The sequence below is a fragment of the Heteronotia binoei genome, chromosome 5 (genome assembly GCF_032191835.1).
Source record: "Heteronotia binoei isolate CCM8104 ecotype False Entrance Well chromosome 5, APGP_CSIRO_Hbin_v1, whole genome shotgun sequence".
Taxonomy (NCBI): Eukaryota; Metazoa; Chordata; class Lepidosauria; order Squamata; family Gekkonidae; genus Heteronotia; species Heteronotia binoei.
The window spans coordinates 65211968-65238087 of record NC_083227.1 but is presented as its reverse complement, the minus strand read 5'-3'; the positions used below and the strand labels follow the sequence as shown (position 1 = coordinate 65238087).

The following is a 26120-nucleotide window of genomic DNA, read 5'->3' as shown; positions in this document are numbered from 1 at the left end:
CACTGAGATCCTAAATTACTGCACCACCACAAACAACATTTAAAAAACCCCAACAATATAGTGTTCTGAGTAGAGTGCGGTAGTGGAAAGCGCTGTCAAATCACAGTCCACTAATGAGGACCCCATGGGGTTTTCAAGGCAAGAGACATTCAGAGATCACTTTCTGCATCTATGTGACATCCCAGGTTTCCTTGATGGTCCCATCCAAATATTAACCAGGACTGACACTGCTTAGCTTTCTTATCTGATAAGATCAGACAAGTCTGGCTATCCAGGTCAAGGCAGAATACTACTATATTGCAGATATTCAGTATGGAGTTATCTGTAATACCCCAACTGTCACCATTTTTGAGAATCTTTTTCCTTGTTTAGGAGGCTTTTGAGATAAGGTATTGCTCATATATGTCCCTCTCACACACACCTGCACCAGGGGAAGCAATTTAGGAAGCAATTCTTAGTAGATATGTTCATATTATTCAAATGTTATTAAAATTTCAACGTTATATTAACTAGTCAGTTAAAGCTTTTCTCTCCCACAGAAGGGGTGTTGGTAGACTGAATGTGGCTGTCTTACACTGCCTACCCCAATCTGTATCTGAAGAAGTGAACAGTGACTAATGAAAGCCCATATTCTACCACAAATTTTGTTAGTCGTTAAGGTAATATTAGACTCTTACTCTTTTCAGCTGCTACAGACAGACTAACATGGCTACCCATCTTGGTCTACCCCAATCATGTTGCCTATCATCTTACTGTCGTTAGATTATGACCAACTTTAAGTTCCTTCTGTGCACAATGTATACTAAAAGGTGCGTTTTCATAATATGCACATATGATCCAATATGATATATAAAAGGTGCGTTTTCATAATATACACATATGATCCATATGTCAATCCTCCTTATTGTGCAGAAAATGTCATATACAAAATAAATGTGTGCTGCTTAGATGCACAAGATTTCAGAATAGCAATATCTATCCTCAGTACTTCTAATAAAAATGACTTTGGAACATTTGCATGGGAAAGTTACACATAAAAGCCAAAGGTGAGAGATTTTATTATCAAGTCATTCCACAGCTGATTCTGTCAAACTTAATAGAGTTGAAATGTCACCTTAATGGAAATTTTTCTTAATTTAGGAAGTCAATCTTATTTAGGGTTGGATAACTGATAATTTACAGTGCAACCATAAACAGAGTTACATTCTTCTGACTTCGGTGGACTTAGAAGGGAGTAATCTATTTAGGAGTTCATCATTATTCCCTGAATTATAGTTTAGATTTGTTTTTAACTATACTCATTTTCACAAATCAGGAGCTCAGGGGATCCACATGGATCATATGTATATATCACGAAAACACACCTTTTAGTATACATTGTGCACAGAAGGAACTTAAAGTTGGTCATACAAGCTACAGAGTCATAGTTATTGAAGAATATGAAAATCAATGAACTCAGTTAAAACCAGAGGTATTATATTTGTTGCCCAAATGTACCCTCAATAAAGAGACACCATGATTTTAGCTAATGTAAAATATGCTCCAGAATAAGAAGTTACATTTCTTAGTAATGTAGATGATGACAGCAAACTGAAAATGTGAACAGTATGATGTGTACATGTGATGATAACTAGCTGTCATTCACTCTACATAGGACTGAACCTGCTGATGCTTCAAAATGCTCTTCTAGTATAGAATGCAACAGCCTTGAATCATATCTGGAGTGAGACATGAGGAACACTGTATACAAAAATATTCTGCATTGAAAATATTCTACTATTGTATTATTCTACTATTGTTTTTGTACAATGTGCTTTAAATCCAACCGGCTTTTACACTGATGAAAAAGGGAGAAGAGAGTCCCTCTGTCCAACAAAAGGCTATGCTGGAGATCCTGGGCCTTCCATGGACAAAGACATGTGGGATGAGGTCTGTATTAGGAAAGACTGAATGAAAAAGCTGGCTGGATCCAACTTATGGTCTATGTGTTCTGAACATATGGACATCTTTGCTCTTGTATCTACTTACATTTTCATTCATCATTTTATTTATATCCCACCCTCCCCGCCGAAGCAGGCTCAGGCTCAGGGCGGCCTCCAGAGCCTTTGGAAAATTAATTACATTAATTAAAGAAAGGGGAGGGGATCATTCTTCTCTTCTCCTGTCACCCTACCCATTCTTTCAAAATATACCTATTATTTTAGAAAGGAATTGTAACAAAAGCATGTGTCAAATTGCTGGAATATCTGTGTTTGGACTTATTGTGAGGCTTTCAGCATAGGGGAAGTGTCGAAACTTGGTGGTAGGGTGCTTGCTTTGCATGCAGAATTCTCCATGTATAAAATCTGGACAAATTGATTTCATCATTGTGTCTCACAGCTTGTTGTAGGAGTGAACATGATTAAGATAGTAGTTTGTCATTAGATACACTGATGTGACAAAGAGCTTTTCTGCATTCTCATTTATCTTGTTTGTAACTTCCTCTTTCTTCAGGATTTTTTTCTTTTCTGCACATGTTTCACTCCCTCTTGTGTTCAATTTTTATATTTAATTTGCAGTTTTTTTAATGTTGGACATAAATTGATGTAATATTGAATCAACCAATAGAGGGAACAAAAACATATGGAACAGAACACACACCCCCATACCAGAAAACCCCCCAGAAACTTACACGTGAGGAAAATGAGAATGCAGAAAAGGCCATGAACAAGTTAGCTCCAGTCAGATTTGTTTTCTTCCATGTTGCCAAATTTATCTTCTAACTATAGCCACCACCCTGCATGGATGCACACTGATCCAATGATCTCTAGGATAAAAAGGTTTTTTGGGGGGTGGGGGTGGGTGTTCTAAGGGGATCCCTCTCTTTTTTCCCACAAGCAAAAAGTTGGTAAAATCCAATCCAGTATTTATTGGAGCAGTTACAAAGGAGCTGTCTTGAGATGGATGAAGATGGATGACTCAGTAGGCAGCTTTCATTCACCTTTCTTAGCACAGTTCTTTGGTTTATGCCCTATGCAGTATATTTCAAAAAACAGCAATCTACATTTTTTACCAAAAAAATAACCATTTCTTTAATAATTGTCATATTTAACCACATTGCAAGCCATTGGCTATGCATGAAAAAGTCCAAAAGAAACAGAGGACATATTTCATTATATCTAGTTGTATTCAGCATAAAACTGAAATCATTACACAGATACATTTATACAGCTGTTAGTGACAACAAAACGAAGTCAAGTGAGTAAACTGTGCCTCGTGATAGTTTTGGTTACAATTTAATAGAGCCACTGGGGTGCATCGTAGAGTCTATTATTTATATTATATGTTAATGAATTTTCTACCTGTTTGGGTGTAATTTGTATGCTAATATTACTGCTATTTAATAAAACTATGTTTAACTATGTTTAAAAGAGTTCTCTCTCTGTCTGCAAGTAGATATTAATGAGCTCTGAAATCAACTTGGCACAGTCTGACCCTATACAGCATATATACTATAAAAATCAAGGTTAATTTGAATCAAAACAAAGTTCCAAATTCTAGTTGAATAGGGATATCAAAGTCATTTGAGTAAACAATATTACTAGCAATAAGAAGTGTGAGAAAAATATTGCTTCCTGCTAATTAAAAAGGCAATTATGTTACTTTTGTTATTTTCTTAGCATACCTTAGGGTTTATATATACTATAACAAAAAAAGTGATGCTGGGAAATACTATGCACACAAAAACCATTTTCCAAAAACTGATATAAAACAATAAAACTTAAGATGAGAGAACCATAATGTTCCCCATCCAGCTCTAAGATCTGCATTTGGATTCATGAGCTAGGATCCACAGTACTATACATGGATGTCCAAAGAAGAGTTTGGATGTGTTTCTCAAACAGCAACACTCTCTTGCCATGTAAAAAAAATATTCTTTAAAAGGCTTTGTAAACCATATTAACAGTAGATTGTGACTTGCCATGAGAGGCCACTGCTCCAAGGGGAAAAAACAAAAATCTCACTGGACAAGATCAAACAGAAAGTTGTCTTTGGATTGTAAACATGGATTTGGACAGACCAAACATACCATGAAGTGTTTCCAGGGAGCATGACTTTTTCACATAAACCTCCTGTTGCCAAATGCCCTCCAAAATTTGTTCCTTTGGATTCTCTGTCTTTTAGAAGCAGAATTGTGGAGTAGGAATATGGAACAACAGCAAGAGATGAGAAACCAAGGTTTGTGGATGGGAATCACTCTGTCTGAGGAAATGCTCCAGTGCATTCAAGCCACAATGCCCAATTTCAAGACTTGTAGAAATCAAAATTAATGATGTTAAAAGTAAAGAATCTTTAATTCATGCTTTACTTTGTTGCTATACATTCATACAGTGTCTTCAGGTCTTAAATCCCAGTTCACTTGTATATTTTAAGTCCAATCATCTGGGGAAATCTCACCTAGTACAAGTACTTTGTTCACATTGTCATTATTAAATGTAACTCAACTGTTAATGATTGATTTTCATGCCTAAAATGGTATTAGGAACTGAAATAAAAGCTTCTTCCCAATCTAAATTTAAGCCTCATAAAAGGCTCAAAGCCTTAATGTACTAATTAGAATACACATAGGTAGTTCAAGTAGACTTTTTGTGACCTTTGGGTCAGGGGAGAATTACTCTTAATCTAGCCAAACTCTCTCTTAATGCCCTACAATGCATATATCACTGAGAGGGGGGCACGGAAAGACTCGCTTGTTGTCTCAACAGTCTGCAGTTTGATATGCACATGATGTAACTTTGTGTAAGAACTTACTGCTGTGGCACAGGCAGCATACTAAGTAAATTCAGGCAATGGCAGCCTGGATTAAGTACATGGCCACTATATTCCCATCTGGACTTTACCCTTCACTTTGCTAAGTTACTTGACTCCAGGTGGAAATGTGGAAAACACACAGTTCTCCCATTTTCTTCCATGGCCCTTTGGTATACATTACCGGATATATGTGGACAAAGAGGGATGACTCTCTCAGTGCACTGGTGCTGCACCCACACAGAGAAGGCTTTTTCCATTAGTTTCATTGTCATTATAGTCTCTCCAAAAAGACAGATATGAAAGCAAAGGTATTTTTAAACATTAGTGTCACTCAAGGCTACTTCTTTATACCTAATGTTTAATTTGAGTGAGATTTCTGCTGAAGGTGAGGTGACAGTGGACTTCATGTGGTAGTCACAGCTCGGAAGAAGTGCAAGAGCACTCATTAAAATAGTTTCACATACTTTCCTTGGTTGCACACAGATTCAAAGTAAAAACAAATCCAACAGAAGGACTGTGTAAAGACTTTAATTGAGTCCAACAAATTGTCATTTTCTGTTGAAAAGTGACAACAAAAGAAGAAACCACAGCTAAGAATGATAGGAAAGAAACAAGCGTGGGGCCTTCACCTTTCCTATTATTTTCTTGATTTTTTTTTTTACATTCTGCTTGGCCCCAAGCTCATTACCTTTTCTCTGCGACTGCTCTTTCTCCCCCCTGCTCGCTTCTCATTTCCTCAGGAAACAGAGAGGGGAAGAACTGAATACTATGAACAATGGAGTAATGTGGGGTGGTCAGAAGTGTCACAGAATAAGCACAAGAAGCTGCCTCACTCTGACAGACCATTGGTTCTTCTAGCTAAGTCCTGAATATGGAAGTGGGTCTCCAAAGTCTTAGATGCTGGTTGTTCCCAGCATTTTTTCTAAGACCATTTTAACCAGCAATGCCAAGGATTTAACAATGGACTTCATGCATGCAAAGCATATGCACTGTTACTGAGCATATTTCACATGTATGTCTATCAGTCTCAGATTATTTTCCGTTTTATTGCAAAGCAAGGCAATGTTAAAGGTGCATATACATTTTGTGCAGTGTCACAATTTGATATATGATTGTGAAGTAAACATGAATATAATCAAGAACAATCAAAACACACCTGTCTGGAAAACACCTTCCTAAATATGTTTCTAAGAATGGTACACAGAATCACAAAATTACAGAGTTGGAAGGTGCCATTCAGGCCATACAGTTCAACCCCTTGCTCAATGCAAGATCAGCCTAAAGCATCTCTGAGAATTGTTAATTCAGCCACTGCTTGAAGACTGCCAGTGAGGGAGAGCTCACCAACTCCCTAGGTGATTCCACTGCTGTAAAAAAAAAAAATCCTAATATCCAGCCAGTACCTTTCTGCCTTTAATTTAAACCCAGTATTTCGAATCTTATCCTCTACTGCCAACAGGAACAGCTCCCCATCCTCCTCTGACAGTCTTTCAAACACTTAAAGAGGGCAATCATGTGCCCCCTGAGCCTTCCCTTCCCCATACTGAACATTCCCAAGTCCCTCAGCCTTTCCTCATAGGGCTTGGTCTTCAGGCTCCTGGTCATCCTCATTACTCTGAGGCTATGATACAGCTCTGATGTTCATTTCTCACATATCTGAAATTCTGACAGAGTATACTATAAGAAGGTGTCATAAAATATCACTTGACAGGTTTTTTAAAGGAAACTTTGAGGTGATCCTTCTTAGGAGAAACATCAAGAAAAAATGAAAAACTATTTTCCTCAGAGAGGTTCTACAAAGTCCTAGTTTTTGAAAGTCATACAACTGATTGTTGAGAATAAAACTGAGGGAGTTATAATCATGTACAACATGGTGTTAACATATTATTTCACCTTGAGCAAAAGGGAAGAAAGGAACATGCCTAAACAGAGTCACATCCTTCTAAACCCATTGACTTCAAGAGTGTAAGTCTATTCAGGATTTACTTTGAAAAGAAAGAGGTCCAAGTGATTCTGCTGAATAATTTGAAATGTTGCCTGCATTTTCATATCCGAGTACATGATGCAATGCAAGCATGAAAGGAAATCTATGTCTTTGATTTCTGTCTCTTCACCCATTAGCCAGAAACTGAAATGAAGTGATTAATTAAAGTTAGCAGCTGAAAAATCAATCCCACTGGTCTATTAAATAATACTAGTATGCCATCAAGAGAGGAGATAAATTTGAATTCATTTTGTCCTTATTGTGAAACTGACAACAAGAACTTGTCTTGTTCTGATTCCTAACACCAATAGATATTTAATAGATATCTATTAAAATCTGGAAACAGAAATGTACTTTCTGCCCAAAGAGGATATAGTAACGATTCAGTTAGAGGGCTGCATCAGAGCCATCCAAAATAAGACCAAAGAAAAAACAAACAAGTGGAAAACAATAATTTATTTCAAACGAACTTTAGAAATAAAAATAGCTTAATATTTTAGTTATAAGAAAAAAACTGAATTTGAAAGTAGAGGCTGCAAGCAGGGGGGAGGAAATGGAAAGCTGAAGTCAGATCACTTCCCCTACAGAAAATGGACACCTTGAGGTGCATGCTCTATGGTATGCACAACTATATGTGTATATACGCACACAACACAACACAACCATGTCAGGGCAAAAAGAACAGATCACACCACAGGCATACACTGATGCTAAATGCATCAGGAAAAGGGAGCAACAATGCATTGCAGACAAAAGAAATGCTGAGCTTCAGCATCTGTGTGATCATTGTCATGCTGTGTTGTTGTTGTTCAGTTGCACTGTGGAACTTCTCCTCTCCAAAGCAGTGCATCAGTCAAGTAGCCATGTCACAATCACAACAGCTGTTCCTCGATAAAAATGTTTAGTCTAATTTAATCACATTATCAGCTTGCATACTGTGATGTACAGTAAACTCCATTAATTTAACAAGTCCAAGACCAACACTTTCTTTCAAGCACTTTTTAGGGGGTCCTTCTTTTTTCTGAATTTCTGGTCCTCCCTACTCTACTAATGCTGTACAAAAGAATAACTACTTAATAAAAAGTCCAGGAGTTAATATAAATCTAGCATAACACAAGCATAATGCAGGGATCAGGGGGTTGGCCTTACAGTGGCTTTCCTCCTTCCTTGATGGTCGGGGACAAAGGGTGGCAATTGGGGGAGAGATGTCCCAGAGGCACCCACTAGATTGTGGGGTGCTGCAAGGGGCAGTGCTCTCTCTGATGTTATTTAACATCTACATGTGCCCCCTTGCCCAGATTGCCCGGAGTTATGGGCTGGGGTGTCATCAATATGCAGATGACACCCAGCTCTATCTACTAATGGACGGCCGGCCTGACTGTGTCCCAAAAAACCTCGACCTGGCGCTGCAAGCCATGGCAGGTTGGCTCAGGCTGAGTGGGTTGAAGCTGAATCCAACGAAGATGGAGGTCCTTTGCTTGGGTCGTGGTGCTCTGGGAGGAGAAATTCCTCTCCCAGTTTTTGACGGTCACTGAAAGCAGCACACCGGATCAAGAGCTTGGGGGTCCTACTGGAGCCTTCATTGTCAATGGAGGCCCAGATAGCGGCCACTGCCAAGTCCGTGTTTTTTCATCTTAGATGGGCGAGGCAGTTGGCCCCCTTCCTCAAGCGCCAGGACCTAGAAACAGTGATCCATGCAACGGTCACCTCAAGACTGGATTACTGTAATGCCCTCTACATGGGGCTGCCTTTGTGCCAAACCTGGAAGCTGCAGTTGGTGCAGAACACAGCGGCTAGGCTATTGTTAGGGCTCCCGAAGTGGGATCACATACAGCCGGTGCTGCGCGGGCTGCACTGGCTGCCGGTTGCATACCAGGTTCGGTAGAAAGTGCTGGTTATTACCTTTAAAGCCCTATATGGTCGAGGGCCTGCCTACCTGAGGGACCGTCTCTCTCCATATGAACCCCAGAGAGCACTGAGGTCAGTGGGAAAGAACCAGCTGAACATCCCTGGGCCGAGGGAGGCCAAATTGAAGAACACAAGGGTACGGGCCTTCTCTATTGCAGCTCCACACCTGTGGAATCAACTTCTGGATGAAGTGCGGGCCCTGCAGAGTCTTGAGCAATTCAGCAGGGCCTGCAAGACTACTCTTTTAAAGATGGCCTTCGCTGAATGCTGAGTTAATGATAGATTCATTGCTCTTGTATTCCACCATCAATTTATTAAAAACCTGAAATTTAGCACCATAAATGTTAATTTTAAGTGGAATGTTGATTTAAACGATGGTTTTATAATGTAGTATTTATTGAATTATATTGTATTATATTGAATTAATATGTTGTGAGCCGCCCTGAGCCTGCTTCGGTGGGGAGGGCAGGATATAAATAAAAAGTATAGGATCAAATCACTTATCAAAAAAAGAAAGAATAGCAAAGAGAAAAACAAGAGAACTAAACTAACTGAATAGTATAAAAATATTAGCATATTCAGGTAAATGAATATACACTCTTTATCTATAAAACTAACTTATTTGCTTCCAACAGAAGTTGAAATTAAGAGCACAATACTTTGTCTATGTCAGTATAAACCGATTCCAAAGTTGGAGATCAAGAGCAGATCTTGGATATCATATATTATCTATATTCTCTTCATTAATGTGAGTTGAACATAACCAACTATTTGTGTAAGTTAATTATTAATTAATTATTCAGAAATTATCTAAAAACTTTTTAAAACACTATCTCCAACTATCATATTACTTTAAGAATATTACTTTAAGAAGAGGAGGCTTGATTAACCATAACGACCCCATCCCCCATACATATTTATTTTTGCCTAAGGAGGAAATAATGCAATCTCTACAACACTGTCTCTACTGGGTTACTCTGCGTGTATTATAAAGTATAAAACCTCCAGATTATAAAGTTCCAGCTTCCAGTTCAAAATAACGTATCAGTTTCATTACGTTGTACCGTTGGTGACTAAATATAAAGACAGTTTATAATCCCTTCTTTTTAAAGGCTTTCCAAGTTTTGATTTTTTTGAACATGCTCATCTGTTCTGCTGGGAACGATAAGGCCCCCACACTGCACTTCCTGTTGCAACAGCTTTAATAAAACTGCGTAAGTCATCTTCATCTTGATTTCATCCAGCACATTTCCAGGCTGCTGTTTATTCACTTTCCCCAACTCTGGGATCTCTCAACCTTCCTGCTCATGTAGATTTTCAATTGCACTGTACTTCAGTAGAAAGTTTTCCACCCACTTTTCTATTCACTCAGCTAAAAGACTGATTCCATGCTTTATAGAAGATATGGTAGCAAAAAAATCTTTTTTATCATCAGCTTCATTTTGCCAAATCATCTTTCCACAGAATTACTCAGTCGAATAACAGAAGTCAATAAATAGCTCAGAGTCCCAGTTAGTTTATCTTCCAGCTCTCCTTCTGCTGTGTGCTTTTTCCTTACATTCCAGTTCAAACCACATCAATTCTGCTCCCCCATCAGATAAATTCTCTTAGAAAAATATTCAGCTTATATTCAGACTGTATTATAATATGTTAATGTTCCAATTGTAGCTCGTTTAATTATAAACCAAATCAATTTGAGTGTCTGTATTCAGTCCAATTAAAAACGCCAGAGAAAAGGGTGCCAATTTTCAACAATTTGTTCCTCTCCTTTTGGAAGCCTCTCTTGTGGGGGAGGGGAAAATCGTCCTCCTCCCCCTCCCTTTGAACACTCCCGTTTGGTTTTACGATAGGAATTCCATAAGTCAGTTAGATTGTAAAGTGAACTTACTTGCATGGTAGAGTTTCAGCAATTGCAGTAGAAAAGAAGAAACTTAGAAAAGTTGCTAAGACAAAGGAAAAGTCGGGCATTCACTTCTTGTTGCCATCATGGCAATCGGTGCGGTGGAGCATCGGAGTGACAGGAGACTCAGGGGCTAACTGCCGTCGTTTTCCCCGGCTCCTGTCAAGCTCCTTGCTGTCAGGGAACCCTTGTCTGGGCCCCCTGGGGATACCACAGTTGTGGCACCCTTCCAACCGCCTGATTCAGGGGGCCGTTAGAGACAAGCTCTGTGGAGCCCACTGAAGACGAAGCACTGAAACCCGGAAGCTCTCTAAATCTGTTCTTTTCAGACTCAAAAAAACTATTCCTTAAAAATCCTAAGGTCTAGCAAAATGCTGTTTTGTTTGTTTATTCTGGTGTATGTAAAATAAAAAGAATGCACATACTTATGCCTCACATAGTCTGATTCAGTAAATACTTATGTCCAGTTAATGATAAACACTTACATGCTATAAAAGCTATTGAACTGGTCATATAATGGGCATTTTGAACAGAATGTACTAAGAAGGTATTCAGGAACAGTTCCATCAGGCGAATGCATGCCCCTTCCAAAAATCTGTGTAGCTTATTGGATCTTGGCCAACAGTGCTCTGGGACTGTTCACTTACACATGCTTTACTGAAATACCTTTTGCTTTGTTGTAGAGTCTCAGTGCCTTTTTTCCAGCTAATAACTGCCTTTGGAGAGGCATCTGGTTTACATTCAATGGTGACTTCACCTCCAATTTGAACAACTGACATTTTTTTCATAGGGTTCCTGGAGAAATCAGGAGCTGAAGCTAGTAATAATAAAAAAAGGAAAAGTGACATCTGAATACTTTAAAGGCATTTTCTGTGAAAATGAATTGTCTTTCTTACAGACAGCATGTCTATTGACTCTGCTGAATGACTTCTTCCAAGAAATCTTAATTTGATTCTCCATTCCAGTTTTGGGCTCCCCAACCCCCACAGAACTCATTAACTTACCTATTACTCTTAATTCTGCATTGGAATAAATGGATGCATATTTATTTTCTGCAATGCATTGATAGAGGCCAGAGTCAGACATGTTCAGCATAGTTAGAGTAAGAGTTCCATTTACAATCTGAATTCTACCCTGAGAAAGAGAAGGGAGGGAGAGAGAAAGGAAACCAATATCTAAATAAACTATGCCAATTTTAAAAAGTGAATTTTCAGTTCGTGAGGGGGAAAGTATTAATAGTACAAAAGACCAGACCTATGTCTGTATGCCAGATTCTTCACAGATACCACAGAACCCCGTCTATAATTTAACCAAGTATATCAATTTCACCACTGTTATTTCTCTAGTGCAGTCTACAAGTAAATACTTGACACAGTACCTGATGCCTACCGTACTTTTCTTGAGGTGCCAGGCCCAAACATTTCTATTTACCCAGAGTTTTAGCTAAAAGGAGCCATCTGTTAAAAAGTTCTTCTATGATCCTATAGTTCTCCAAGCCTGAGGAATATTTTATGAATATCATTTTAGATTGCTCTTTTATTTTGGTGTTCTGGCAGATTTTATTTATCTGGTTTCATTGGCTTTCCTTGGTTTCATATTGTATTGATCTGACTTGGCCTTCTTGTTGTATGTACTTTGTGGTATTCTTATATGGTTCTGTCAGGAGCTGCCTAGAGCAGGCACCAGGGGGGGGGATTTGGTAGAAAAAGCCCAGCAGGAACTAATTTGCATATTAGGCCACACCTCCTGACACCAATTTATCTGGAACTGTGTTCCTGTGTGTTCCTTCTCCAAAAAAAGCCCTGGCAGGGACTGAAGATGTGGTATATAAAGTTTCTGTGTAAATAAATTCCTTGATATTCTGCTTATTTTAAAGTGGACATGGTGAAGGGTATGAAAGCATGTATCTCTAGCTAAAAGATGTGTAGAAATGTTAAGGGTTACTATATTTGATGTCTCGTACATCCTTCAGGTCATATGATTACTATTTTTCTATATGTTAAAGGAGGAATGAATAGGTTTTGCCTAAGGTGAAATTCAATGAGATCCAGAGCTTGTGGCAATAATCATGTTCTGTAATGCATGTAGATGTTTTTTTAAAGTTTTTCTTTCCTTGTATGAAACTTTCAGGATGTGACTCCTTCCAGCTGAGGGGAGGAGAGTTCATGAGCATGTGTGGAAAACCTTAACGAACCTCAATTTTCCTGGTTTGTGCCCATCCCTAATTTGCACATCTGTCTCTCTGTTCATCTCTATTAACATGCATGGAGTGGACCACACAAACAAGATCTCTTCTCCAATCAATGTGATGTATGTGTGGCTCTAATCTTAAATGCCTAAGATAGGATCGGCTATATATATCTGCTAGCTTAAAATGAAGCCAGTTACATCAACGGTGCAATGGCTTCCTGAACATTGCAGCAGAAGGAAGAATGCCATCTATTCAATAAAAGAGATCCTGTTTCTTCAACTCTTTGGGTTTCCTTCAGAGGATTCTCAAGTACTGACCCATTCCAACCTTATTTAGCTTTAAAAAAATTGATGAGAACACAGCCGGAGGTTGTCTGGCTGGTACATAGCAATCTAATTAACAACATTCCATTACTTATCCTCTTTTTCTTTCCAAGAAGCTGGCTACAAATATCTTTTGCATGCTTAGTTCTACCTGCAGGCTGTTTGCCGTCCTCAGATTGAATTGTACACACACATTCACGCTGTCTCTGTTTTTCTCACAAAATAGCCTATGAATTTAAAGCATTTCAATACAAGGGCTTCATTTCAAGCAGAAGCTCGACTTTTTGGTCTTTCTCAACTGGTTTTGTTTTAAGTTGTACAGCTACTAGATGAATAAACATTAATAAGAAAAACAGTGTCCAAGTGAATGCCCAAGAATGGTTAGATGGCAAAAATGGTTTTATGGAAAGAAAGAAAAATGGCAGAAAAGAATTCTGAGGAGCAAAAAAAAAAAAAAAGATATAAGGCTCCAACAGAGGAAGCACTTTATTGCCCCTATGAAGAGCATTTCATCTATACCCTGTGGTGGAATTCAGTGTAATGTACATGTTATCCCAGTACATATCCAACTGAAACCTCATTAGCTTCATGATACATCTTCTAACCATACTCTGAATATGGTTTAACACAGTGATGCTAGGCAGGATGCATGCATGCAAAGAATTCCTGTTAAGAAGGGATTCTTTTCAACAGATATATATTATTTCAAAGTATGGTACATAATTTATTTTTACTTAGAAGGCTTCTAAGTTGCCTTTCTGTCCATAGAACATTCAAGTGGCTTACATATAAAAATAAAAAATACAGCACCCTCCCTTAAGGCACATGCGGGGCGGGGGGTGGTGGTGGTGGTCGAATAAGCTGACTTCATAAATGTGAAAATGCATATTAAAAATAAACAAAACCCAATAATAGAACAGTCTGTTAAAAACACTAGGCATAAGAAGAGTTTGCAAAAATGCTGTAATGATAGTATCAGATATCACAATTACATCTCTTGGGGAAGGATGTCCCATTGTTTAGAGGTGGCAGCACAGAAAGCACTGCTAGGGTTGCTCTCCAAGCACTTATTTAAGAAGAGAATCCCACAGCCCTCAGGCACCTCAGAACCAAATGAAGGCAAATCATTTGAATTATTAATGACTTTAAAGACCAAAAACATCTTCATCTGGATCTGGCCATATACAAATTGAGTGATAGGTTCATTGTAGTCAGTTCCTATTAACAGTCTGCCTGTTGCATTTGTACCAAGTTTTGAAACATCTTCAAAGATAGCTCTACAAGTGGTGCAGTTTGGATTTCAGCAAAATCAGTGTAATAGTGGCCAGATCAGCTTTGTTCAGGAATATCTACATCTCATCAGTATGAATCAATATGAGTAAGTAGTTTAAAAAACAAACACTCCAGCCCCCTCTGTCTACTATCTATCCGGGAATAATGAAGTGTCCAAGAATACTTTGTGTGCCTAGGTTTTCCAACCTCCAGGTTTGGGTCTGAAGCTCTGCTGGAATCTCAGTGGGCCAATACTCCCTCTAAGCTGTAGAGCCTTGTGAGCCAAAATTCTACTTTGTGAGCTTTTGCATAAATTACTTTCCTCTGGGGCCATTTTTCCTGAACTAAGATGAAAATGTATGAGCCAGAGGCTAAAAAACAGTGAGCTAGCTCACACTAACTCAGCTTAGAGGGAACACTGCTTCAGACCACAAATAACAGTTCCCATGGAAGAAATGGCTTTTTTTCCCCTGACAACAATGTCTATGGCATCACATCCTTCTTGAGTTTCCACCTGTCCCCAACCATCCCCAGAACCTGCCTCCAAATTTCCATGAATTTCCCAGTCTGGAGTTGGCAGTCCTAATACAGCATAATCAAAAACAGATTGTTCATTCTTACATTTTACTAATGAGCTACAGTACATCCATCCTGGACAGCTTAAATTTGTTCATTCTAATTTGGTCATTATATACTTTCAGATACTAGTTCAGCATTTTCAGAGTGTACCTATAACTAGATGAAAAGGAGATTAGATACAGAGTTTAATTCACTCCAAATCTCCAGATCACCTTTCCAAGATGTTGAATGTAGGTGTTCAATAACCAGGGATAAGAAGAAATATTGTGGCCAATTACCAAGGATTTGGGAAAAGCCTGCACAGATCACTTTCTGTAATCTATGTACCTGGAAGGGCTTTAGCAAACACCGAACAGAGGATTCATTACTCATCCCAGACAAGTAGCCCAAAAGGATACTATATGAGATGATATTGAAAACTGTTGAGAGAGTCAGAAGAACCAGTCAGTTGATCATCTGTCATGGCTACCAAAGTATTATGACACTCTTGGATCAGCCCAGTAACTCAGACCTAGAGACTTCAGGGGAAAAGACCAAAAAACCAAAACCAGAGGCTATGGAGGATCAGAGAGTCCAGCACTACAGAAGCTCCTAGCAGTGACAGAGGCTACTCTGCCACACCCTGTATGTGGGGCCACACCACTGGCCTCTGAAGTAGTCACCAGGCCTCTGCCAGGCAGGAGCTCCCTCCCTTGAAAAACTTCCAGGCCCATACCCCTCGCCGCCGCCCCCCGGACCTGCTACAACTCTGCAGGAACAGCAGTGGCAGAAGGCCCAGGCTGAGGTAGACAAAGGAGATGAAGTGACTGAATGGTTGAGTGCAACCATGGATCTAGATCAGTACTCTAATGCTTCCTCGTGGTACCTGACCAGAGGACATCAAAGTCTTTGGTGCCCGGCACCAGCCTGCAGTACAGCTGGGCCCATATTTTTGAAATGTTCTCTTATTTGAAATAAAATGTTACAGTTTTGGACTTGAATGCTGAACTTTATAGAAATATGTATATCAGTACTGGATCGATCTGTCTGTCTGTCTTGTTAACACCTCAACTAACCTTTTATTAGGGAATATTAATATTTCTTAGCTCAAAATGTTGAGTCTACAAGAGGTGAGGTGAGCAAGGATCTCTGTCAATGTTTACAGAGATAGTCCACTGAAAATCCTTTGGTTAATAATGGATTTTATTATAGGTATTGGTTTTCAAATAGTTACATCCCAATCAAACAATTTCAAGCATACAAGAGGAATACAGTGGTTAGCTCAATAAGTATGAATAGGGGGAGAGGTGATACAATACCTAGATCTTGCAGAGTAGGCTCAGTCAGAGGAAACACAAGGCCTCTGGAGGGAGATTTCTCTTGAGAAGAAGGGGGGGTAAAGGCAGGAAGGGATGGAGGGAGGAGAGGATGGAGGAATCCCCCAATCCTTACAGGTAGGATTGCCTGTTTTCTAGGGCAAATTATGTCACATCAAGTGATTCAATTACCCAACGAGGAAGCAGAGTGTCACACCAAAGAAAAATCAGAGTGTCATATGTGGAATATCCAATCAGAGATCATTGTGTCATAGACCCATGCCCCTAATAGAGGAATTTTAATTACACTGGCCAAATGACTTTTTATGGCCCTGTTTTTCCAAACTGATTTCTTAGAAGCTCCCCAAAAGTGATAGATTTCTTCCTTAATGTCAAACATGGATAGGCATCCATCAAGTGTCTTTCTGGATATCAGTCTGTCTGCCATCTAGCTAGCTATCACAGAGATAGAGGGATGATTTCACAAAAATTTGCTTCAATATCAAACATAGTTTATTTGGAAATGGTGAAGGTCTTACCTCAGGTGTGAGGGGCTGGCCATTTTTAAGCCAACTATATGAAGGCATTGGTTTCCCAGTTGCTGTACATTCCCATATTAAAGTGTCATAGAGAGACAAATAGGCATTCTGAATGCTTGTTGTCCATTCAGGTAGGGCTATATCAGCAAACAAACAAGAAGTTATCATAATAAGTTTATTTCAGCTTGCCTCACACTATGGATATGGGAAAGTAACAAACTAAAAACATATCTTTTTATGAGCCAAACTATTAAAAGAAACTATTTTAAACCTCTTCAAGAGAAGAAGTTTATCTATGTATCTATAACTATCAGGCTGCATTCAAAGCTATATCATGTAACAACCTGATGGAAGCTAATTTTCATTGAGTTCCACTGCCCCACACAGCCTCTTTTACTCCCCTGCTCCAAGATGATACTACTGGGGTGGGGGGGGGAGAGGAAATGATTTGGAACAGGGTGTCCTGAGGGTTGGTGAGTGAGGAGGGACTCAGCAGAAATCAACCTCCCTGCCTGTTTCATAAATGTAATCTTCATTTGTGCAACAGAAGACATTTGTGGATGAGGGAGACAGTGTAACTTCTGCCAAGACTTTATCCTCACTGCAGCCTGTTCCCCTCTCCCCCATTTGTGGAAGATAAAGAGCAAAGGGGTGAATGGGTGCTTGCCTCTGTCTCTCATACGTGTTGAGATAACTTGGTGAACCATGCATACTACTTGCAGGCAATAGATCAGATTGTCTCATTAGGCTAAAACATGAACCGCCCCCCCCCCCCCCTTACTGGAATAAACATTTTTTCTCGCCTTCCCTTAATGTTTTATGCAAACGAAGCAGTTTTATTTCCGCTTTATAGCTTCATGCCACAGTCTACATTGTTTACAATCTGAGGATAATACACAAAATCTTGCACTCAATGAATTAGGTGCATTTCAATTTGCTGATAATCTTATTTATAAGAAGGAAAGATTTCTCCTATTCTTTTATTATGATTTTATTTTTGTTTAAGTAGGATAATCCCTAAAATTAATTCTGCAGCTGGACAATGCCCTTTTGCTTTAGCTTTTGCTTTCTTTAGTTGATTTATACTGTTTTTACCCACTTGGTGTCCCTTTTCTTGCACTGGAGTATGAACAAAGTTTCATCTGCAATTACTCTTGAAGTGGTGTAAATATGACTTCTCATATTATACACAAAATAATCTTGATGCTATAGCATCTAGGGCATCACATCAAAACTTCATGCTTTCAGTATTTTATCAAAATATACATGGGTAATGTAGAGAAGGAGAAGTAATGAATTAATTGAACAAACTGAAGTTCTGGTTCTGCATGGAGCTCTGAGCAAAATTTTATTTCCAAAATTTTGCAAAGAGCTGCAACCCCGAGCAGCATATTGGCTGGGCTGGAGAACAGAGGTGAAGAATTCCTGCTATCCTTTATAGAAATATTTTCTTTATTTAAAGTTTTTCTATACTGACTTTCAACTCAACTAAGGGCATCCAAGGTGGTGAACATTAAAACATTGAAAAGTTTCAAACAACAAAACATCTCAAATATTAAACTATTAAAACATTTCAAACATTAAAGTGGTATACTTACATACATACAACTTATATTCTAACATTCAAATGTGGGCTCAGCTGCGGATACTTAAACCCATTGAATGGGGCCACACTGACTAAAAACAGATATTTCTGCAAACGTTGAGAACTCATTACCCTCACAACACCTAATTTCTCATCATGTGCCAGGCTCACAGCAGATTCTGGGAGCCATGGTAGGCCTGGCAGCAGCTGTGGTGATGGAGGGTAGGAAGCCACAGCAGACATGACATCAGAGGTCAGGAGCAGTGCCAGGCTCACCATTAGGAGCAGCAATGGCAGGGCATGTGTGAAGAAGGCCCTAGCAGGCCTAGCAAAAGAAGTCAGGAGCTGCACAAGTGTTGCCACTGGCAGCAGTGAAAGCAGGGAATGCCTGAGAGCTGTTCCAGGCCATACAGTGGTGGCAATGGTGGGGGTATAAGAAAGCCTCAGGAGGCCTGGTGGCAGTGATGGGGGGGATGACTGACCTGCAGTGAACAGCAATGCAGGGGATGGAGAGGAAAGCTAAGAGTAGGAAGGATCCCCTCATGAGCAGGGCCGGCTCTTCCACTAGGCAAACTAGAACTAGGCACTTGCCTAGGGCACTAGCCCTGCACCCCAGCTTTTTGTTTGAAAAAAAAATCCTCTCCCTCTCCTCCCTGATTGCTGTCTTCCTCCACTATCTTCTTCTCCCTGCTTCCTTTCCCGCCCTCCCAGCCCCAATTGCTGCTGCTTCTCCTCGCCTCTTCCCTTCCCTCCTAGCCCCAATCGTCACAGTGTCTCCTGGCCTCCTTCCCCTCCCTCCCAGCCACAATTACTGCTGCTTCTCCTCACCTCTTCCCCTTCCGCCTAGCCCAGATTGCTGCCATTTCTCCTTGTCTCTGCTGCCTGCCTCTCCCTCTCACCGCTGCTCCTTCCTGTGAGGGGCCCTGTGCCTGCTGTCTAGTCATGAGTAGCCCCACGCCTGCTGCCTACTTATGGGCTACTCGCAAGTAGGTGGCAGGTCTGGTGACTGGGCTGGGAGCAGAGCTGTGCTGCCTAGAGCACAAGAAGGGCTAGGGCCAGCCCTGCTCATGAGTATAGTAGGTACCCATTTTTTACACACACAGAGACAAAAAAAAATGATATATAAGCACAGTGAAGAAGGTAAATAAGAGGTAATGAGGGAACAAAACAAAACAAAAAACCATGCAGAAGACAATAATAAAGAGAAGACAATAATAAAGAGACAGACAAATCTCACAAGGGAGGAAGTTTCAAAGTTTTAATGTAAGGATTTGCCAGTAATCTAGCCTTAGAGAACCTGAAGGAGGACCTGTGAAGATGTCCACAGGGCCTGGGTCTGTTCATATGAGAGTAAGTGGTCCTTCGGTTATCCTAGCCTCAAGCCACATAGGCCTTAAAGAATCAATACTAGCAGCTTCAATTAAGAACTTAAGAACATAAGAGAAGCCATGTTGGATCAGGCCAACGGCCCATCCAGTCCAACACTCTGTATCACACAGTGGCCAATAATAAATAAATAAATAAATAAATATAAATATATATATATATATATATACACACACACATACATACACATACACACACAAACACACACACACACTGTGGCTAATAGCCACTGATGGACCTCTGCTCCATATTTTTATCTAACCCCCTCTTGAAGCTGGCTATGCCTGTAGCTGCCACCACCTCCTGTGGCAGTGAATTCCACATGTTAATCACCCTTTGGCTGAAGTACCTCCTTTTATCTGTTCTAACCTGACTGCTCAGCAATTTCATTGAATGCCCACGAGTTCTTGTATTGTGAGAAAGGGAGAAAAGTACTTCTTTCTCTACCTTCTCCATTCCATGCATAATCTTGTAAACCTCTATCATGTCACCCCACAGTTGACGTTTCTCCAAGCTAAAGAGCTTCAAGCGTTTTAACCTCTCTTCATACGGAAAGTGTTCCAAGCCAGTAATCATTCTAGTTGACCTTTTCTGCACTTTTTCCAATGCTATAATATCCTTTTTGAGGTGAGGTGACCAGAATTGCCCACAGTATTCCAAATGAGACCGCACCATCGATTTATACAGGGGCATTATGATACTGGCTGATTTGTTTTCAATTCCCTTCCTAATAATACCCAGCATGGCGTTGGCCTTTTTCATTGTAATTGCACACTGTCTTGACATTTATCTACCATGACCCCAAGATCTCTCTCTTCGTCAGTCTCTGCCAGTTCACACCCCATCAACTTGTATTTGTAGCTGGGATTCTTGGCCCCAATGTGCATTACTTTGCACTTGGCCACATTGAATCTCATCTGCCACGTTGACACCCACTCACCCAGCCTCAACAGATCTCTTTGGAGTTCCTCACAATCCTCTCTGGTTCTTACCACCCTGAACAATTTAGTGTCATCCACAAACTTGGCCACTTCACTGCTTACTCTCAACTCCAAATCATTTATGAACAAGTTAAAGAGCATGGTACCCAGTACTGAGCCCTGCAGCACCCCACTGCTTACATCTGCCTTCGTTCCTGAGGACTGGAAGGTAGCAAATGTCACCCCCATCTTTAAAAAGGGTTCCAGAGGAGATCCGGGTGAAGACTGCCCATTTATACTCACTCTCTGCTTCCTATTAATTAGCCAGTTTTTGATCCACAAGAGGACCTGTCCTTTTACTCCATGACTCTCAAGCTTTCTAAGGAGCCTTTGATGAGGAACTTTATCAGAAGCTTTCTGGAAGTCAAGGTAAACAACATCTATCGGGTCTCCTTTGTCCACATGTTTGTTCACCCCCTCAAAAAAATGTAACAGGTTAGTGAGGCAAGATCTTCCTTTACAGAACCCATGCTGAGTCTTCCTCAATAACTTGTGTTCATCAATGTGCCTACTCATTCTGTCCTTGATAATGGTTTCTACCAACTTTCCTGGTATTGAAGTCAGACTGACTGGCCTGTAGTTACCCGGATCTCCTCTGGAACCCTTTTTAAAGATGGGGGTGACATTTGCTACCTTCCAGTCCTCAGGAACGAAGGCAGATGTCAATGAAAGATTAGACATGGAGGCAAATTTGGAGCTAGTGTAGATGGAACAAGATTGGAATGATATAGTCCCAATGACAATTCGGCCACAGTATTCTTGGGCAGTCCCATGTGGAGCACATTGCAATAATCTAATCTAGATGTTACTAGGGCATGCACCGCAGAGGCAACATCTTTCCTGCCCAGGAAGGGCCATAGGTGCCTCGCCAACAGAACCTGGTGAAAGATGACCCTGGCTATAACTGCCACTTGTTTATCAAACAGTAAGCCCGGGTCCAACAGCACTATATATATTTTTTTTCTTTTAGGGTTTATGAGACCGCATCCAGAATATGAGACATCTCAATTTCTGGGTTAAATCTTCCCTCTGCTAACTCTTCCATATTGCTGGGATTAAGTTTCAGCTTGTTAGCCCTCAACAATCCCAAAACTGCTTTCTAGCACAGTTTCCACACCTCCCTGGGATCTACTTGGAATTGTAAGACAGAACTGAGTGTTATCTGCATATTAGTGGCAAATCTCAAGATCACCTCTCCCAGTGACTTCACATAGATGTAATGAAAGTGGGAGAAAAGACAGACCTTTGTAGGACCGTGCCTGCCAGAGGCCAAAAGGCTGAACTACACTACAGTCCTAGCACTACAGTCTGAAGCTGAATTCAGATGGCCAATTTGAGCCGACATAATCACGGCCCCCAGACAGATTAAAAAGCAAGTTCAGACAGGTGCATCTGCCACTGGTCCCTCTCCCGCACTCCCATTCTCCAGTGTCTCTGAGGCAGCTCAAATAGTGACCACATGGGAAGTGGTAGCAAATTCTTATGCCGCAATCTGTTTTTCCAGACATCTAAACACAGGTGCGTGCAAACAAGGCAGATTGGTGGTGTGAACCCACCAATCAGTCCTAGGCTGCTTCCTATTTGTTTGTTTGTTTTTAAATATAGCCACCTAGTGCATGAATGCATATGTGCATGACCACTACAATATATGGGAAAAAAGAAACCCAAACCACACTAAAGGGATAGTATGTAACAGCTGCCTGCTTGTGCCAAAATGCCCCTTGTGTGAGATACAGGTGCCTCGTGCAGGAGCGTCTCGTTGTGATTCCTCCACTCCATTTTGGGGCAGTGTGATTTACGATGCCTCCCATGGACATGGAGCTGCCTATCTGTACCCTGCCTGAAACTTAGTTTTGAGGTAAGACTGAAACAATTGATGTCTCCCAGTCCCAACACAGATAGGTGATGACATTAAAGTTCACCAAGTGGACTAGGATAATTAACAGAATCATATTCTCCTGTCTACTGCCTGCTACAGGGGTGGCCAAGGCTGTTTCAGCCCCACATGAAACCAGACTGGAATTGATCCAAAGAATCCACTTCATTCAGCAGTCCCAGTAGTACATACATTTGATACTGGGTACTAGTCACTGAAATCTCCTAAATCCAAGTAGGTTTCTTTAGGAGTAACACATTATTGGTAACTTCAAGGCAGAGGTGACCTCTCTCCCAAGGAGTCATTTACTGTCCCCAAGACCCAGTTAGCCACCCACTCTGTCAGATTTAAACAGCCCAGTGGTAGGTCTCAAACTTTCAAGAATCCTGTCTTCATGCTCAGATTGAACAAGTTGAAAGTTATCCTAAACAACTGGAAAATTGACATCCTGGGACCATATGATCCTGTCAGTGCTAATGTAGAATTCAATTTGGAACAGATGTGAGAGATCAAGCAAAATGGTCACAGATGATTGCAGAGCAGTCCACCTTTTCCTGTAGTCTAGAACTCAAAAGGCCCTTGACCACCTGGAAGAGTTCCACAGATCTACACTGTGCAGATGCAATGGTGGTAGAGAAATATTGTCTCTTCACTGCCATCACTGCTGTGGAGTAGCCTTTAAAATGAGTTCTAGATCATGCCATCTGCGAGTCATCACTATCAGCAATGATTTATTGCAAGATCCAAGCTTTCCTGGTTTGGTTGAATTTTGGAAATGAGACCTGTTCAGTTTGTCAAAACCCAAGGAAAAATGAGATCAAGAGAATTTTATAAACAGAAGAAGAATGGATTTATACCCCACCCTTCACTCAAAATCTCAGTGTGGCTTACAGTCTCCTTCTCTTTCTCTCCCTACAACAGTCACCCTGTGAGGTAGGTAAGTCTGAGAGAGCTCTGAAAGAACAGCTCTTGAGAGAACAGCTCTGAGAGAACTGTGACTGACCTAAGGTCACCTGGCTGGCTGCATGTGGAAGAGTGAGGACTCAAAATCTGTTCTCCAGATTAGTGTTCCCTGCTCTTAACCACCACACCAAACTGCCTCTCAGTTTGAAAGTATGTTGAAAGTATGATGGTATCTGATAACTGTGAGAAATAAATATGTTCAATAAGATAACTGTGGAATATTCCAGCATTACTGTATTGCACGTATAAACAATTCAGTTTACTCACCATATATAAAGAGTTGACCTTTAGCAACATTACTTCCCCGGCTGTTTGTTGCAACACATTCATAAAAACCTTCATCTTCCTGCTGAAAAGCTGGGATTTCAAGGATTCCATTGGATGTGTTCACCTTTCTGGCCAATGGGCTGCCATCAGATCTCCTCCAGCTGATACTGGGAACAGGGCTAAATTGAACATACTTCATTAAAAAAAAAAACCTGGAGGTTCCAGAGAACCCACACTTTCAGTATACCACTGCTTGGATCTAAGCTTTTCCTGAACAGATATCTATGAATGACTCCTGCTGTAATGCTGTATTTTGGGGGGCTTTTGAGGCTGCAATGGGAGGAGGTAGCTGAGAAAGCCGTGCTTCATGGGCAGAAAACTGCCTGTCTATAGATACACTCCATTACTCACCTTATATTCTATTATAATGTTGTCCTTCACATGGACACACCTTAGGTTGCCAAGTTCAACTCAATAAATATCTGGGGACTTTGGGGGTGGAACCAGGAGACTTTGTGGGAGGACTCAGGAGCAAGGTTGTGACAAACACAACTGAACTCCAAAGGGAATTCTGGCCATTACATTTGAAGGGACCGTACTCCTTTTAAATGCCTTCCCTGCATTGGAAATAATGAAGGAAGGGGGCACCTTTTTTTGGCTCATAGAATTGGACCCCTTAGTCCAATCTTTTTAAAACTGGGGAAAGGGGTTGAGAAGAAGCACCAGATGCTATGCTGAAAATTTGGTGCCTCTACATAAAAAAAAAAAAAAGCTTTCCCAGAACCCCAGATACCCACAGACTGATTCTCCATTATAATCTATGGGAACTGGTCTCCATAGGATATAATGGAGTGCTCAGCAGTCATTTCCTCCTCCCTCCCCACTTTCTGATAACCCTGAAGTGGGAAGAGAGCCTCCAGACTGGGGAATCCCCTACCCCCAATTGGGGATTGGCTACACTATCACACCTCCCTCCTAGTCACATGCACTGGACAGCTCATTTTCAGGTATCTCACCCCACAAGTTTAAGACAGTCTTGACCTATCTGGGCCTTGGTTTCTTTCAGCAACATACTGAGACATAGGGCATGGGGCCAATATGACAGGATTCCTGCTTATAATGCTAACAGGTCCTATAAGGAAAATTACCTGCTACTCCTGGGAATTCCATTTTTTTTACTGTACTTTAATACAATTCCACACTGGACAATCCCTTGTACTACATAATTTGGTATGTATTGTCATGGATGAGAGCAGAAGGAGGATGTCATTTCTGGAGACAGCACGAAGGCCAGGAGAAATCTCATCCTGCCAGGGCCGGCACATCCATTAGACAGCCTGAGGCAGCTGCCTGAAGCACAGTCCTGGGGGGAGGGCACGAGTTTGATCTTCCCGTCTGAGGCGAGGAAATTGCAAGCTTGGCAACAGCCACCACAGGGCTTCCAAGCTCAGTGCACATGCATGGTGCTTACTCTCCATTGCTTAGCCCCTCGCATTTGTGCTTTCAACCGCAGACATGATGGGTGGAGCGATGGTATGCATTAATGTGTGCACACCAAGCCCAGAAGCCCTGTGGCAGCTGCTGCCAAGCTCACCCTCACCAAGGAGGTGAGGAGTGGCAGGGGCGCTTGGCCTGGGGTGCTGGTCTTTTGTAGGCTCCTCACCTCAGCGCTGGTGCTGCATCCTGCCAGATAGGTAGAATTTCCAAGCCAGAAGTAAAAATATGGTATTTCTGTGCTAGCACCCATCTACTGACTGCGTAGGTTCTGGCCAGCTGTTGCTGAAAGAACCCGAGGCCCAGATAGGTCAAGACCTTCTTAAACATGTAGACAAACATATCTGAAAATGAACTCTTCCTTCAATGCATGTGCATGCGTGACTGTGGGAGTGGTGTGACCATGTGAAGGATAACATCTTCTTTACATATACAACATCTCCCAATGGGGAAGGGGGGGTCAGAGGATTTGTTAGGTTTACAATATTTCCATGCTTCATTTATTAATTAGTATGTATCATATTCCTGCAATCTGTATTTACTTTAGAATCATGTCAGTAGAATAAAGCTGTATTAGTTAGGAAAAAGCAATTGCCTGAATTTCTGTCTATGCACCTGTCTGCAGTTGTTACAAGTGCAGCCCCCATTTGAATGCCCCTCCTGGCTCAGATCTAGAGAGGGGAGCAAGGTGGTGGTCTACCAGAGGGAAAGGTTCTAAATATTCTATTTAAGAGACGGTTGGAGAACAGTAAGGGAATCCTGTTGGGACAAGTATCTTCCATCACCA

General features: G+C 40.9%; 1 protein-coding gene across 3 annotated transcripts in view; it reads right to left on the bottom strand.

Annotated features, from left to right (window-relative positions):
• The window catches only part of LOC132572475 (contactin-6-like), a 421055-nt gene that overhangs the window by 92338 nt on the left and 302597 nt on the right, over positions 1–26120 (bottom strand). For all 3 annotated transcript variants that reach the window (XM_060239569.1, XM_060239567.1, XM_060239568.1), the window contains 4 exons: positions 23840–24018; positions 16783–16919; positions 11588–11717; positions 11250–11400 (listed from right to left, as the gene is read on the bottom strand). In XM_060239569.1, the coding sequence (XP_060095552.1) occupies positions 11250–11400; positions 11588–11717; positions 16783–16919; positions 23840–24018 (597 nt within the window). The remainder of the gene's footprint in view (positions 1–11249; positions 11401–11587; positions 11718–16782; positions 16920–23839; positions 24019–26120) is intronic.